We start from the raw sequence: 16,706 nt of genomic DNA, 5'->3' as shown, positions 1-16,706 counted from the left end.
CAGTCTCTCTGTGGAAAAACTACCCCACCCCCAGTCTCAGCCCCCCAGGCACAGTCGTCCTGGATCTGCTCCCCCAACCCCCACACCCAGTTGCCGAGGCATACTAAGTGCAGGTGGTGGGTGTGAGCACCCGACCAGCAGTCAGACAGGAGTCAGACTATGGAATAGATAGAGAAGCACCAGAGCCCACCTCACATCGGTTATCATCACCCTCCTGCCCTTGTATATTGTCCAGCGGAGAGTCCAGCACAGGCCCATCCACCAGAGAGTGATGTCACACAGACCTTGGTGGGGGTGGGGGGAGAAACGGTGGAAGGGAAGGGGAAGAGGTGACAGACGATGCCACGTCCTAATGAAAGTGGGTGAGGATCAGGTCCTCTCTGGTGATCCGAGCATGTCGGATCCTTTCTCGAAGAATTCCAGTAGATTTGCCAAGCATGATTTCCCCTTTATAAATCCATGCTGACTCTGTCCGATCATGCCACTATTTTCTAAGTGCTCCGTTATAAAACCTTTGATAATGGATCCTATCATTTTTCCCAGTACTGATGCCAGGCCGACTGGTCTATGATTCCCTGTTTTCTCTCAAACTCCCTTTTCAAAATAGTGGAATTATATTAGCCACCTTCCAAAGGCATGTACAAAGGGGTGTTTTACTCTGCACTTTACCTGGAGGTTAACACGCTGTGTAGATCACATAGGTTGTTCCTCTGGCAGGTCAGAAGTCATTCTGGAAGTCTGCCCGGACCTCCTCTGCAGTTGGCGATTAAGAAGTTACCTACCTTGGACTTTACCAACTACAGGGGCATAGCATTGCCCAATGGCACATTTCGACTTGTCTCCTTTCTTGAGGATTGGCGTCTCTAAGGTGATGTGGAGCTTCATAAATAGGGCATGCACTGAGAGATCAGCAAGCTTTTTTCTGGTTTCACTGTTTCACAGGTTTGTCAGAATCAGGAACTTTGTTGTTTTTCCATCTGGTCGGCAGCACTTAGTCGAGTTTTGGATCGTCACCGTCCAGCTAAGTTATGATGGTGTGTTGAGGGAGATTCTCCAGCAGGTGCATGTCCACGGTGAGGTTCTGATTGAGAATTCTCGGAGGATCCCGCTGCCATGGGGGGGGGGGGGGGGGGGGGGGGGGCAGAATGGGCACAGCGGGACGGAGAATCCCATCCGCTACCTTTGGATGTTGTAAATTGGCCATGGATTCCCAAAAGGCTGCTCATGCTGCCTCAAAGATCCGACCTCACTTGTTTCTTCTTGCGAGTTTTGACCGCTGGATGGGTGATCCTGCTGGATGTGGTTTTCCAGCCCGGTTTGGCGACTGTTGAGGCACCTTTTCTAACCACTTCCTGTCAGCAGAACCAATCCAGAAGAGGGCCAGTCAAACACAGCTACAAACCTGTCTGCATTGGAGAAGGGTGGTGTGTTTAATTGGCATCCACTGTCTGGGTGTTAGGTTGTGACCAGCAATCTGACTTCACAATCCAGCCGCCATTACCACTGACCATCATGGGCTTGAGGAAATGAGCCATCTGTCGAAGGCCCCTGATGAGGTGTCTTTTAGAGCAGAAGGCCAGTTGCAAAGCAGGTCCCACGGTATTGGGTATTGCCTGGTTCCAATGACTGGATGAGTCTTCATAATTGAGGACAAGGCCTTCACAGCAAGGATCTCATTTACCACTGAAGGACTTTATTCCGCTAGGCTTTATTGAATGGTGGCCCTTGCGTGCCACGTAATAGGGGTGTTGAAAGGTAGCTTGATGGGGTTTTGAATTCTATAGGGTCACCACCCTCTACTTCACCCCACCCTGAACATCCTGTCGCTAATGTCCCCAGCTGCCTACTGGTTAGAAAAGTCCAGCTCATTTTGCAGCTAGCCTCCATATCTGGAGGTTTATCGGTCTTTCTGTTACCCATCGTCATGTGGATAGCTACAGCTTTCCCCCAAAATGCCCTGTGTTCCTTGGTGTACAAATGTACAAAATAGGAGTAGGCCACTCCCCCTTCGAGCCTGCTCCACCATTCGATCAGGGCATGGCTGATTGGACTGTAACCTCAAATCTTATATTCCCACTTACCCCCATTAACCTTTTACTCCCTTGCTGATCAAGAATCTATGTATCTCTGCTTTAAAAATATTCAGATTCTGCCTCCATCGCCTTTTGAGGAAGAGATTTCTAAAGACTCACAATCCTCAAGAAACAAATCTCACCTCGTCTTAAATGGGCGACCCATGATTTTTAAACAGTGACCCCTAGGTCTAGATTCTCCCAAAAGAGGAAACATCCTCTCCATATCCATCCTATCAAGGCCCCTTGGGGTCTTCTATGTTTAATCAAGTCACCTCTTACTCTTCTAAACGCCAACGGACACTTGACTGGCCTATCCTTTAAGTCAATCCAATCCACCCATTATTCAATTCCCCTTGCAAAAAATGATAACTTTCCATTAGCTTTGCTAATTATTTGCTGTACCTGCACACTAACCTTTTGCAATTCATGCACTAGGATAGCAGATCCAGATGCATTCCAGAGCTCTGCAAACTGGCACCATTTTAGATAACATGCTTATTTTTATTCTTCCTGTAAAGATGTATAATTTCACATTTTCCCTCATTATACTCGGTTTGCCAGATCTTTGCCCACTCACCTAACCTACTCCTATCCTTTTGCATCCCCTTATGTCCTCTTCACAACTTTCTTTCCTCGCTTACAGGCTTGGAGGGCCTAAGGGCCCAATTCTATGCTGGATTGTTCTTTGTTCTATCTTTGTGTCATCAGCAAATTTAGTGACCAAATCTTCGAACCCTTCACCCAGGTCATTTTTAATAAAGATTTTTAATAAAGGTTGAGGCCCTAGCATTGTGTCCTGTGGCACACCAATTTTTACATCTTGCCAATCCTGAAAATTACCAATTCATGCCGACTCTCAAGTTTCTTGATAGCTAGCTAATCTTTTACCCATGTTACCGCCCGCCGCCCCCCCCCCATAAACCTTAATGTTCCACAATAATTTTTGATGTGGTACCTCATCACTGTTTATCAAAATTCTTTTTGAGTGACCCACATTTACAAAATGGCCGACTGTCGCGACCCTCGCCACATTCACAAAAGATTCTCCATAATTACTGTTAAAAAGTCACAAGTCATTTGTTGACACTTCTGCATTATTGAATGTAAATTTGCAAACTGAGCTGCTGTTTCATCGTAAACGACAGCTCCACTTTGACACATTGCTTAAGGGAGTAACTCAGGATTATTTGATTATTTTACTCCTTCACACCCATTTTTAGCATTTGGAAAATTGCGTACAAACACTGGAAAGATTAACAGGCTCAATATTGCACAGTTTAACAACGTCACGTTCACACTTTAAAAACCTAACAAGACCTCGGATAGGAATTTACACACAGATCTTCAACTTCAGAAACAGGAGCCCTAAGTGTTGAACGAAAAACACGGTCAGACAGAAAGTCACTGGACGCCGGTCAGTGCCGTTTCCAGGTAATTATGTAACAGACTGAAAACATGCTTTAAAAAAAAGGCAATGCTGGGTACAGCTCAGCTGACCAACATGCAAAACGTGCAGACACATTCCATACACCTGCAGCATTTTACCGGCTCCTGTATACATGTGTAGTTTGGTCGCCAGCTGTCATCTTTGGCGAACAATTGAAGCCCCGATAAAGGTGCAAAAGCCCTTGCTGTAGAGGAACCGATTCAGTTGGTGGAGTCTGATGCGACCATCAATTCACTCAAAGACACAAGGAGAAGTAAACCGTGGTTTTAATCAGCTTAGAACAGTGCCTGCCTGCGACTGGCACAATACTGGGAACTGCCTGCAGGTCAGCTGCTCTTTATACTTCCTCTTAAGGGGAGAAGACATGGGCGGAGCCCGTACATGTCCCAACATATCCCCCCGTGGGTGAAGCCACACAATGGCCCCCTGGTGGAGCCCACAGGGTTAACAGCATAACACAACAGCAGAACATGATACAAATGCACTGGTGAATTATTAGCACTATACATTCACCACAGAGTCCATGTAGCCACATGGCAGAGATGGATGTTTGGGTATGAGTACCTGGGAAGAGGGGGTGAAAAGCGTCGGGGGTGATGTGTTATCTACTCTGGGATAACACAGGCTGCCACTGGATGCAGCTTTAACCAAATGACACTCCAGACCTTGAAGTTAGTTCAGTCTGATTTAGTGAACCAGTGGCACATTTCTCTATGAGTTCGACTCACTGCTAACCTAAGTGTGGTTACTCTGTCTGACTGAACCAGACTAGCTCTTAGCCACGTGCTGGAGGTGTGAAGTGGTACATACACTCTGACTCACTCTGTAGATGTTCATCAGTGGAAAGAGGCGCAGTGAGAGTGCCTCGTGCCTTTTATAGTGAGATACCACCCCTGAGTATCCTGCCTGCTCATGGGTCATGTCCTGTTCTCTGTGTTCATTAGCTGCCTGTCTGTATATCATTATCTGCATGTCTGCATATCATGACAGGGGGTGTGATGAAAAGAAGCGTCCTTGATGGACAAAAGCCCCGGTGTGTAGAGACAATTCGGAAGTGGAAGAAGTGCACATAGAGGCTTGTAGGGCTGGAGGAGGCAGTACGTCCAGTTTAACGGAGAGAATGTTAAAAGACGCACGAGGTTTATTCGTGACACACTGAACTCAAGAAATAATACAGATCCTGATGCTGAACACAGCAGCAGAGGGTTTTACAGGGCTCTGACTACAATCTGCCCAACTATATGGCCCAGAGAGGCAAGGGAGTCCACAGCACCAGCTTCTACATCAGTCTTACACGGTCACACATTGTACTGCAGTGAGACTTTACCTCGAGAGAAAACGGTAAACATGGTCAGGCGATATTTGGGGATCATTTTGGTGATCTTTTGACGACCCATTGTACACCATCCGCTGACCCATTCGTGGGTCGTGACCCCCACATTGAAAATCACTGCTTTATCAAATGCCTTCTGGAAGTCTGAGTGCACCTTTATCCATAGTGCATGTTCCTTCTTCAAAGAATTCCAATAAATTGGTTAAACAGGATTTCCATTTTACAAAACATGTTGACTGCCTGATTACATTGAATTTATCGACGTTTCCCCCATTCTGTCCCCCCCCCCCCCAACCCTTTTTGAATACTTATGCAGTTTCCCAATCGAATGGAACTTTCCCTGAATCTAATTAATTTTGGAAAATTATAACTAATGTCATCTATTTCACGAGCCACTTATCTTAAGACCCTCGCATAAAATCCATCAGGACCCAGGGCTTTCCAATCCGCAGTTCCACCAACAAGTTGCCCAGTACCACTCCAGCACCCACGCCCGGGGCTTTCCCAACTGCGTGGGGTGGCCCCAATGGGAAACCCCATTGGCCGGCTGCAGGAACGGAGAATCCTGCGGCTGGCAGAGGCACGCCACACCAGAAAACGGGGCTGGGGGGACGGAGAATCCCACCCCTGATCGATTGCTATTTCTGGAATGTTACTTGTATCCTCTGTAACGAAGACTGATGCAAAATTACTGTTCAATTCATCAGTCATCACTTTATTTTCCATTATTAATGCCCCACACTCACTTTCTACCGGACTAATGCTCACTTTAACTCTTTTGTAAATATTGATAGAAACTTTCTATCTGTCTTTATATTTCTCACTCTATTTTTTCTACCTTTAATTTTTTCAGTTAACCAGGGATGGTAGATCCACATTTTGGAATTTTTCTTTTTTATTGGAATGCACCTATTCTGAAGCATCCCCTTAAAGGCCCACCTGTGCACCTCTGTTAGTTGATTCTCGTGGTTAGGATCTGGCACTCTCACCCACACGGCCTGGGTTTGAATCCCAGTCAAGGAATAAGGACACCAAAATCCCTAGCCATCTGTCACTTGGTGCTGAAATCAACACGCAGACAATCGTACAAACTTCAGCTGTCATGCCAAACTGAATAAGAGACTGTGAGACAAGACAAACAGAGGATCCACTGAGCCAGTGTCCTCGGTGCAGTTTTCTACAGTCGTGACACCTGGACTATATATGCTCAACAGGAGAAAACGCTGAACATGTTCTATTTTTGGAGGCTCAGACATATATTTGGTATTTCTTGGCAGGACAAGGTCAGCAGCTCCAAGGGCCTGGAACATGCTACTTCTACCAGCATAGACTCATTCAGCCAACAGTGCCTGCGCGGGATCGGCCGAGCTCATCAGATAGATGACGTCCGTATGCAGAATTACATTCTGCATGGTGAACTGGCCACGGGCACATGACCCGCTGGGCGTCCATACCTCCCCTACAAGTATACTTGCAAGCGAGAGATGAAGAATGGTGGACATTGGCACTGACAACTGGGAGGTAGTCATTGATGGCCGAGACCTCTGGTGGTTGAGTGTCGGGGGGGGGGGCAGGGACATGAGAAGAGGCGAGGTGAAACAGAAAGCTCAGGTGGCCGGGAAGAGGGCCCAGAGAAAATAGGGGCCAGTAATTTGTGCAGCTTCTCAGCCTATTGACTTCCTCTACAGGAACTAGGGCAGAGACTGCAATGCCAGAGTGGGCACTCCTGAGCCACGCCAAAGCGATGCACAACACAGTTGACCACTATGGCACAAACCAAGGCAGAGAGCTGTCAAAGATATGCCCGAACAATGTGATGTGGCCTGGGATTTTCAGGCATTATCAGGATACCTGAAGCAAGATTGAGGGATTTATTAGCCAGTTATCGAAGGATAGGGGGGGATGACAGATATTTGGTCACAGATCAGCCATGGTCTGTTTGAAATGTAGAACGGGGTAAGGAGATAAATGGTCTACGTCTGATCTTATGTTTCATTGTTCACTCAGGGAGCTTACACCGAAGTTACCCTGGGACAAAAGATCCAGTTTCAATTCAGTGGTTGGGAAAATTGGCACTTTGAAGTGAGGGAAAAAAGCCTCTCTGGAAGATAGGTCATGATCACTAACATCCTCATGGGGCTGGATTCTCCAACATTGGGGATATGTCCGGAGGATCCGTGGCGTTTTATGTGGGAAAGATCGGCGAGGCCCCAGCTCCGATCCTACAAACGGTGAGGGGCTAGCATCTACTCCACATAAAATGCAGGGCCTTCCCGATATAAACGGTCAGAGAATTGCCGGGTCCGTGGCGGCGCATGCGCATGGCGAGAACCTGGAGGGGTCACACCATACAACATGGCGCCGGCCGCGCTTGGACCTTACTTGCCAAATACGGCCCCCCCTGGACACCCCCTCGCCACTCCCAGGCCACACCCCACCAGTTCCCCCAGCCCTCGCCAAAGCACCCCCCCCCACCCGCGGCACTGCTCCCGCCCGACAATGGCGGTGCTGGACACAGCCGCCACGCCGGGTACCCGACCTCTGAGGCCGCACGCGGTCGGGAACGCGGCCCGTCGGGGGCGGAGCATCGGTGGAGGGCCTTCAGGTAAGGTCCTGAGGAAGTCTCAACGGCGTGCGGCATACTCCTCGATGGAGGGGGTAGAACATCCGAAAACAGGCGATGCCCCCCATTCGGTTCTAAAAAGGGATTCTTTGCCGGATCGCCGATTACGAAATCGGCGTCGGCAAACGGAGAATCCCGCCCATGGTATCTGGATAGAGAGAGACGTTTGGAAGAGGCCTGAACCCTAATACTAATGTGTCACCTCGATGTTATCCACCAGTGCTCAGATCCCGTACTTTAAATCAGCAGAATATGTATCGAATAAAAACAAGAAAAAATAAAAAGAAGACGTGATAGATAGCATAAATGAATTACAATTCTAGGATCTCATTTTGTTTCAAGTGGACAACTGTTTTGTTTTTTAAAAATGGAACATTACATTCACAGTTCTATTCTCGGCTCTGAGTGTATATTTATGAAAATAACAGAGGTGGAATATACAGAGTGCTAAAATATCACAGTTGCCATTGATCTGTTCATAGTGACGAGGGGGGTGGGTGAGGGGGTGGGGAGCAGGCCATTCTGCCCCTTGAGCCGAGGGGTGGGTGGGGGGCCATTTTGCTCCTTGAGCCGGAGGGGTTGTGGGGGGGGGGGGGGGGGGGGAGAGGGAGCAGGCCATTCTGCCCCTTGAGTCGGGGGGTGGGGGGGGGGGTGGGGGTAGGGGGTGGGCGGGGGGGAGGCCATTCTGCCCCTTGAGCCGGAGGGTGGGTGGGGGAGCAGGCCATTCTGCCCCTTGAGCCTGCTCCACCATTCAGGCCATCACGATCAATCTTCATTCTATTTTTCAGTCTTCGCTCCATATTTTGTGGAATTTCTTAGAACCCCTATAGTGCATTCGGCCCATTAAGTCTGCATCGCCCCACCGAAAGAGCACCCTATCCAGGTCTACTCCCCGAAAATCCAACCTAACCTGCACGTCCCTGTGTACTGAGGGGAAATTTAGCGCGGCCAATCCACCTAACCTGCACACCTTTGGACTGTGGGAGGAAACCGGAGCACCCGGAGGAAACCCACGCAGACACGGGGAGAATTTGCAAACTTCACACAGTCATCCAAGGCCCGAATTGAATCCGGGTGCCTGATGCTGTGAGGCAGAAGTGCTAAGCACTGTGCTACTGAAATATATTCCTGCTACCTCAAGTCTTGAAAGCTCCAACTGTCCCCAAACATACAGAGTCTTATGGCAAGGGAATTATAGATTACTGCTGTGCTTTGTGTTCAAAACTGCTTTGCGACGTCCGTCCTAAATGGCGAGCTAAGATTATGACCACCGATTCTACAATCCCCACCTCTACCTGCCCCATCAAATCCGTTTCATATTTCTAAACTGAATGTTCCTGAGGAACCGTCAATGATTACTGCATTGAAACCTGCCTTTCCAAGACTTGTTAAGAACGTATTTTATTGAAATTTCCAAGTTTCTATAAATATGGTGCCACAGTGGTTGGCTCTGCTGCCTCACAGCGTCAGGGATCCAGGTTCAATTCCGACCTTGGGTGACTGTGTGGAGTTTGCACTTTCTCCCTGTGTCTGGGTGCGTTTCCTCCCACAGTCCAAAATGCGCAGGTTGGCTGGATAGGCCATATCTTTTTCTTAAAACAGTAAAAAAGATATATCAAGATATACACACAAGGTAAAATGGTACAAACACTAATTGTGTTGGAGAAACAGGGTACCCTCCCCTCAGTACCAATGTATGGGGAAGGGGAGTGGATACTCTGATTATGAAAACAGTTCACAACACATTCCTACAAGAAACAAATGGTACAAGCACTAAACTTTGCGTTGGAGAGACCAGATATGTTCGCCTCTGTACTAACAGAAGGGAAAAGAAGGGGGTTGGTGGGGAGAGAGGGGAAAGGAGGGTGGTGGGGAAGAAGGGAGTCAGGGTGTTGGTGGAGGGGGGCCCAATAGGGAACTGCCTGAACTATCTACGGAGGCAGTAAAAACAAAAGAACCTTCAATTATGATGTGCCAGATTCCGGGAGTCCCCCAGAGGGGGTGAGGAGCGACACAGTGTCAGGCACAAGTGAGCCCTGCACCCCACTGCAGAGAGCCTCATACGCACCCTCCGCTCCCAACACTGGGCGGCTGACAACCTTCGGACAGTCGCCCTCCGGGCCCGAATCCTTCATCACGCTGAGTACGGCGGGCGACACGGGCCCACCAACCAACCCATGATCTGCCTTGATCCCACCACCGGGATCATCGACAGGCGGGATCTCCTCAGGCTCCACCTGGGGTCCCAGGCCAGTGGGAGGCAGTGGTGCAGTGCTAAATTGCCCTTAGGTGTCCAAAGATCTGCAGTTGAACGGGATTGGTCAGGCTAAATTGCCCCTTAGTGTCCAAATATTATGGGGATGGGGCAGGGGCCTCGGTAGGGCGCTCTTTCAGAAAATCAGTACAGGCTTGATGGGCCGAATGGCCTCCTTCTGCACTGTCGGGTTCATGATTCTATGATCACAACGAAACAAAAGAGAAACAAAACCCACTGAGACCCCCCCATCTATACATACGGCAAAACTAAACTTCACCTCACACAGCTCAGGGGAAAACCAAGTCAAAAGTAAGGGTCACAATGGGAGCGTCTGCCTTGGGGTCTCTCAGAAGAAATAAAGATCAAGAACCATCAGAACTAATTGCTCGGATAACAAGACCTCTCAAGCAATCATTCGATGCCCTCCAAAGTGGGGAGCCAGCCCTCTACAGGTTCAGTTAGGGAGCTCGAGAGTTACAAGTTAGCTAGGAAGGACCTAAAGAGAGAGCTAAGAAGAGCCAGGAGGGGACATGAGAAGTCTTTGGCAGGTAGGATCAACAATAACCCTAAAGCTTTCTATAGATATGTCAGGAATAAAAGAATGACTAGGGTAAGAGTAGGGCCAGTCAAGGACAGTTGTGGGAAGTTGTGCTTGGAGTCTGAGGAGATAGGAGGTGCTAAATGAATATTTTTCGTCAGTATTCACACAGGAAAAAGACTATGTTGTCGAGGAGAATACTGAGATTCGGGCTACTAGACTAGAAGGGCTTGAGGTTCATAAGGAGGAGGTGTTAGCAATTCTGGAAAGTGTGAAAATAGATAAGTCCCCTGGGCCGGATGGGATTTATCCAAGGATTCTCTGGGAAGCTAGGGTGGAGATTGCTGAGCCTTTGGCTTTGATCTTTAAGTCATCTTTGTCTACAGGAATAGTACTAGAAGACTGGAGGATAGCAAGTGTTGTCCCCTTGTTCAAGAAGGGGACAAGAGACAACCCCGGTAACTATAGTCCAGTGAGCCTTACATCTGTTGTGGGCAAAATCTTGGAAAGGTTTATAAGAGATAGGATGTATAATCATCTGGAAAGGAATAATTTGATTAGAGATAGTCAACACGGTTTTAGATCGTGCCTCACAAGCCTTGAGGTCTTTGAGAAGGTGACCAAACAGGTGGATGAGGGTAAAGCAGTTGATGTGGTGTATATGGATTTCAGTAAAGCATTTGATAAGGTTCCCCACGGTAGGCTACTGCAGAAAATACGGAGGCATGGGATTCAGGATGATTTAGCAGTTTGGATCAGAAATTGGCTAGCTGTTGGAAGACAAAGGGTGGTGGTTGATGGGAAATGTTCAGATTGGAGTCCAGTTACTAGTGGTGTACCACAAGGATCTGTTTTGGGGCAACTGCTGTTTGTCATTTTTATAAATGACCTGGAGGAGGGCGTAGAAGGATGGGTGAGTAAATTTGCAGATTACACTAAAGTTGGTGGAGTTGTGGACAGTGCGGAAGGATGTTACAAGTTACAGAGGGACATAGATAAGCTGCAGCGCTGGGCTGAGGTGGCAACTGGAGTTTAATGCAGAAAAGTGTGAGGAGATTCATTTGGAAGGAATAACAGGAAGACAAAGTACTGGGCTAATGGTAAGATTCTTGGCAGTGTGGATGAGCAGAAAGATCTCGGTGTCCATGTACATAGATCCCTGAAAGTTGCCACCCAGGTTGAGAAGGTTGTTAAGAAGGTGTACGGTGTGTTAGCTTTTATTGGTAGAGGGATTAAGTTTCGGAGCCATGAGTTCATGTTGCAGCTGTACAAAACTCAGGTGCAGCCGCATTTGGAGTATTGCGTGCAATTCTGGTCGCCGCATTATAGGAAGGATGTGGAAGCATTGGAAAGGGTGCAGAGGAGATTTACCAGATTGTTGCCTGCTACGGAGGGAAGATCTTATGAGGAAAGGCTGAGGGACTTGAGGCTGTTTTTGTTAGAGAGAAGAAGGTTAAGAGGTGACTTAATTGAGGCATACAAGATGATCAGAGGATTGGATAGAGTGGACAGTGAGAGCCTTTTTCCTCGGATAGTGATGTCTAGCATGAGGGGACATAGCTTTAAAGTGAGGGGAGATAGATATAGGACAGGTGTCAGAGGTAGGTTCTTTACTCAGAGAGTAGTAAGGGCGTGGAATGCCCTGCCTGCAACAGTAGTGGACTCGCCAACACTAAGGGCATTCAAATGGTCATTGGATAGACATATGGAGTGGTTTCACAGGTCGGCGCAACATCGAGGGCCGAAGGGCCTGTTCTGCGCTGTAATGTTCTATAAAACAGTTCGGCAGCGCCCAGTTCCATCCCAAAATCATCACTGCCAAATCCAATTTCACCAGGCGCCCCCCCACACCAAATCCATGGGGACAAGACAATGCCAACCTCGGCGTCAGGCCTGGCCTGGCCCAGCAGTGTCCCAAAGGAGTACAACCCCAGGGTCTTCCCCACAACCCCGATACCCAATCCCAACTAGGACAAGGCACCTACACCAAAATGAAGGATACAAACTCTGGCCCTAGCCAAGAGGAGGCCCCTGTCCCGAGGAAGAACCAACTGTTAGGATACCCACAAAGTGGATGCCCTGGAAGGGAGAGCCAGTCACTCCTCCCCACCCCCAACAATCCACCCCACCAGGCCAGGACCAATGATTTTGAAATGTCTGAATCATTAGACAGCAAGGCAACAGGATTTCCCCCAACCCAACTCACTCGGGGCACAAGAGTCAAATTTACCGAATGTGGCCAACCTGCTGATGCAAATCAACCTCGCTCTCCCGTGAAATTCAGAGCTGACCCAGGGGGCAGACAGCTGCTCAGACAGGTTGTCCCAGGATTTAGTGTTGGAATAACAATTGGAGCCCGGGAGGGAAGCGGAACTTTGCATTGAAGTCGCCAAACCGAGAACTGAACAATTCCAACAGATGACTCGCCCGGCAGCAGCGGGTTGGCTGCAGATTTGTGCTGGTGGTGAATCTGCCGCGGAATAAACCACTCCTGACATTTGTCAGGAATATGTCAGGAATATCGTTAATTCCCCCCCCCCCCCCCCCCCAAAAAGGCCATTTGGCCAACGCAAGATATTTCAAACAAGCGCACCTCCAATAAACTTGCAGCGCATCAAGGACGCCAGTGCATCAAAATACAAACAACTGCAGCGCACACAGACGTGTGGTCAGCAGCAGACCTGCGATGGCGTTGCAAAGCAGCCGGTGCCTGTGGAGCACCTTCAGCAAATGGAACCATCAGGTTGGGCTGGGGGAGCAATGCGCAATTTTTGGGTGAAAGGTGCTCACCAGCAATCCTGAAGCCATTGCAAATGGTGTTGACTCACTCACTCGCCGCAGCTGCTGCCGAGATTCTGAATGGCTGATGGATTGGAAAGAGCAGCGTCAGCTGGAGCCTGCCCTGCCTGCCCTCCGCTGCCAGCCCCGAGCACTGCGATCAGCTGAGCGGCTGCAGCGTCCTCACTGCGGCTGGCCAGGCGGGGATACCCACTGACGTCACTGCGGCCCGATGGTTACATCCAGCGCGCGCCGCCTGCTCACCTGTCAATCACTGAGCCCCGTCACCCCGGCAACGCCGGCCGCCCTCCGCAGCATCACACCGCCCCCCCCCCCCCCCCGCACTTGCCCCTGTCAATCAGCAGCGGCGTCGCCCCGGCAACCGCGCATGTCCTCCCCGCCCTCCCTCCCTCACCTGTCAATCACTGTCAGCAAATCGCAAAGCGCTGCAGAAGGGCCAGCCTGGCTCTGCCCACGTTTTGTCCAATTCTTCATCTGCCCATCCTTGTGTTCATACATCATAGAATCACCACAGTGCAGAAGGAGGCCATTCGGTCCATCGACCCTCTGAAACAGCATCCCCTCCCCCCTTTAGATGCATAGGAGCAGGAGGATGCCTTTTGGCCCTTCCAGCCTGCTCCCGCCATTCATCACGATCATGGCTGATCATCCAACTCAATAGACTTATCTTTCCCTTATCTAACCTTTTGGAAACTCAGGGACAATTTATCATGCCCAATCCACCTAACCTGCACATCTCTGGGCTGTGGCAGGAAACCGGAGCACCCAGAGTTAACCAGCGCAGATGGGAGAAAGTGCAAACTCCACACAATCATCTGATGTCGGAATCGAACCTGGGTCCCTGGCGCTGTGAGGCAGCAGTGCTAACCACTGTGCCACCCTCCCTCCCTCGTGTGTAGAATCACTTTGCACGCCCAGCTTCCCCCAAAGTTGCAAGTTCCACATTCCCACCACACTGGACTCATCAGAGAATATTTCATATTCACGGCACGGTGGCTCGGTGGTTAGCACCACTGCCTCACGGAGCCTGGGTTCCCCCCCCCCCCCCCCCCCCCCCTAGGGTTCGATTCCGGACTTGCATGACTGTATGGAGTTTGTGCTTTCTCCCTGTTCCTGTGTAGGTTTCCTCCAAGTACTCTGGTTTCCTCCCACAGTCCAAAGATGTGCAGGTTAGGTGGGGTTGCAGGGTTAGGGCAGGAGAATGGGCCTAGGATAGGGTGCTTTTGTGGAGGGTGCTTGCAGACTCGATGGGTCAAATGGCCTTCTCCTGAATTGTAGGGATTCAATGCACTTCTAGTTTTGGTCTATCCTCCATGAGTGGAACTATCTTTTGTCCATTAACCCATGATCAAGAGCTCTATCAGGTCACCTCCCAATCTTCTCTCTTCTGGACGAAAGAGCTCCAACCTGTTCAGCTTCCCTTGAAACAATTTTTTTGCTCTGGCTAAATATGGCCTTCTCCCTGCCTAATATTAGGAGCCGTTCATCTACTTAAAAAGATAATTGTGTGACCCTCTCCAAAGGCCTCAGTGTTGAAATGCCCTGTGAATGAGGGACTCAAGAGTGTGACAAAACCTGTTATCAACTATCCCCCAACCATTGGAAACTGATTAGTGTTTAACTTGCTCTGTGTATTATTTTAGGTGCCCTGATTATGATGATCAGGTTAAATCCTCCCTGCTCTAGTTTAACAATGTTGCTGTGATCCAATTTCGAGGTTATAGGAACTGGGTTAGGCAATTAATGTTAATTGCATCTTACTAATTTTCAGCACAATGTTTACAAACAACAGGACTATGAGGGGAAAGACTGCCCATTGTCTTTTAGATTGTGTGTAGATATTAGTTTGAGGAATTGTAGCGTTCAATTGTTATTATCTTCTGACAGTAGAAAATTTCACTGACCTGTTTGCTCAAGTTGCTCACATATCACACGCGCCATCAGAGATAGGAGACAGGTGAGGAAGGAAAGCAGGATGACTTGTATTCATATACCACCTTTCACAACCTCAGGACTCCCCAAAGCATTTAACAGCCATTTAAGTATATGTGAAATACCCTCACTGTTATTAATGTAGGCTTACGCCATAAACAAAGACAACAGAAGAGTCAATGATAATCTTTTGCCTTGTTATTAATTGCATGCGATATTTATTTTTAATCATTCTTGGGATGTGGGCGTCACTGGCGAGGCGAGCATTTATTGCCCATCCCTACTTAGCCCATGAGACAGGCGCCGGAGTGTGGTGACTCGGGGATTTTCACAATAACTTCAATGCAGTGTTAATGTAAGCCTACTTGTGACACTAATAAAGATTATTATTACCTGGAGAAAGGTTTTCACTCAGAGTGTGAAAATGTGGAATTCGCTACGAGATGGAAAGGTTGAGGTGAATAACACAGATACCTGTAAGAAAAGCTAGATAGACGTATAATTAAGGGAGAAAGGAATAGAAGGACATTTCAACATTGTTGAAAAGAGAGGCATGTGGCTGAAGCTTTTCATTCTGCACTCATCAGGACACATGCAAGAATGCCAAATTTCAAATGATCACAACAAGTTATGCTCCAAGAGAAAAGAATGCTGATTGGTTCGCAAGCCGACTCTGATTGGCAGAGGGATTGCCATGGAAAAAGCAACAGGCTCCCCAAGCTCCAGAGTAACTCAAAAAAAGGCGCAAGGCTTGAATGTATTCATTTCATTTGTAGAGAATGAGTTCCTCTGTATGAATGTATGTCATTACTAGCAAGCGCAGGTGAACCACTTTACAAGGTTAGCTGATTATCTTAAAATTAGTTACAAAAACAGAAAGTGCAGATAAATATACTGCAGATAAAAGCAAATTACCGCAGATGCTGGAATCTGAAACAAAAACAGAACATGCTGGTCAATCCCAGCAGGTCTAATGGCATCTGTGGACAGAGAAGGGAGCTAATGTTTCGAGTCTGGGTGACCCTTTGTCAAACTACCCCAAACTTTGACAAAGAGTCATCCAGACACAAAATGTTCTCTCTCCAGAGATGCTGTCAAACCTGTTGAGATTGTACAGCATTTTCTGTCTGTGTAAATACACAGCGGGTCTAGTAACATCTGTGAAGTGAGAAACAGAGACAGAACTAATATTCAGAGTTGAATATGACTCTTCTTCAGAACTTTTGGTCTGAAATTAGTTGTTAGTGCAGCGATTAGCACACTCAGGACTGTTCTGCTAGTGTTGCCCAATTGCGGGATCACACCTAACATAGTTGTTTTATTTTGTGTTTGCAAGGGTGGGTTGTTGAATTCTGTCTATGTTCCTGGCATTGCACCAGCACTGAAATTCATACATGATATTGCTCAATTATGTGGCAGGCAGGATGTACTTTTGAACTGCCCACATGTCTGTCCTTGGCCTGCTGTAATGTTCCAGTGAAACTCAACGCAAACTGGAGGAACAACATCTCATCTTCCGGTTAGGCAGCGCTACAGCCTTCCGGTCTCAACATCGAATTCAACAACTTCAGAAGATTAGCTCGACCCCACCTCAACCCATTTCATTTTAACTGTCTTTTATCATTTCTTTATTTCTTGTCTTTCTTTATATATATTTAACCCCCCCCCCATCTTAACTACCTTTCCTTACCCTTTCTCCCCT

At 48.2% G+C, this 16,706-nt stretch overlaps 1 protein-coding gene across 2 annotated transcripts in view; it reads right to left on the bottom strand.

Moving 5' to 3' along the window:
* hprt1l (hypoxanthine phosphoribosyltransferase 1, like) overlaps positions 1-13,251 on the bottom strand; it is a 70,289-nt gene extending 57,038 nt beyond the window's left edge. Inside the window, exon 1 of one of the 2 annotated variants that reach the window (XM_072517825.1) lies at positions 13,064-13,251. In XM_072517825.1, the coding sequence (XP_072373926.1) occupies positions 13,064-13,081 (18 nt within the window). In that variant the 5' untranslated portion in view covers positions 13,082-13,251. The remainder of the gene's footprint in view (positions 1-13,063) is intronic. The other variant, XM_072517826.1, reaches the window with a different exon arrangement.
* Positions 13,252-16,706: the final 3,455 nt, after the last annotated feature.

Source organism: Scyliorhinus torazame, chromosome 10, assembly GCF_047496885.1.
Source record: "Scyliorhinus torazame isolate Kashiwa2021f chromosome 10, sScyTor2.1, whole genome shotgun sequence".
In the NCBI taxonomy this organism is placed as follows: Eukaryota; Metazoa; Chordata; class Chondrichthyes; order Carcharhiniformes; family Scyliorhinidae; genus Scyliorhinus; species Scyliorhinus torazame.
The sequence above is the reverse complement of the archived record's forward strand: the minus strand, read 5'-3'. Positions and strand labels throughout refer to the sequence as shown.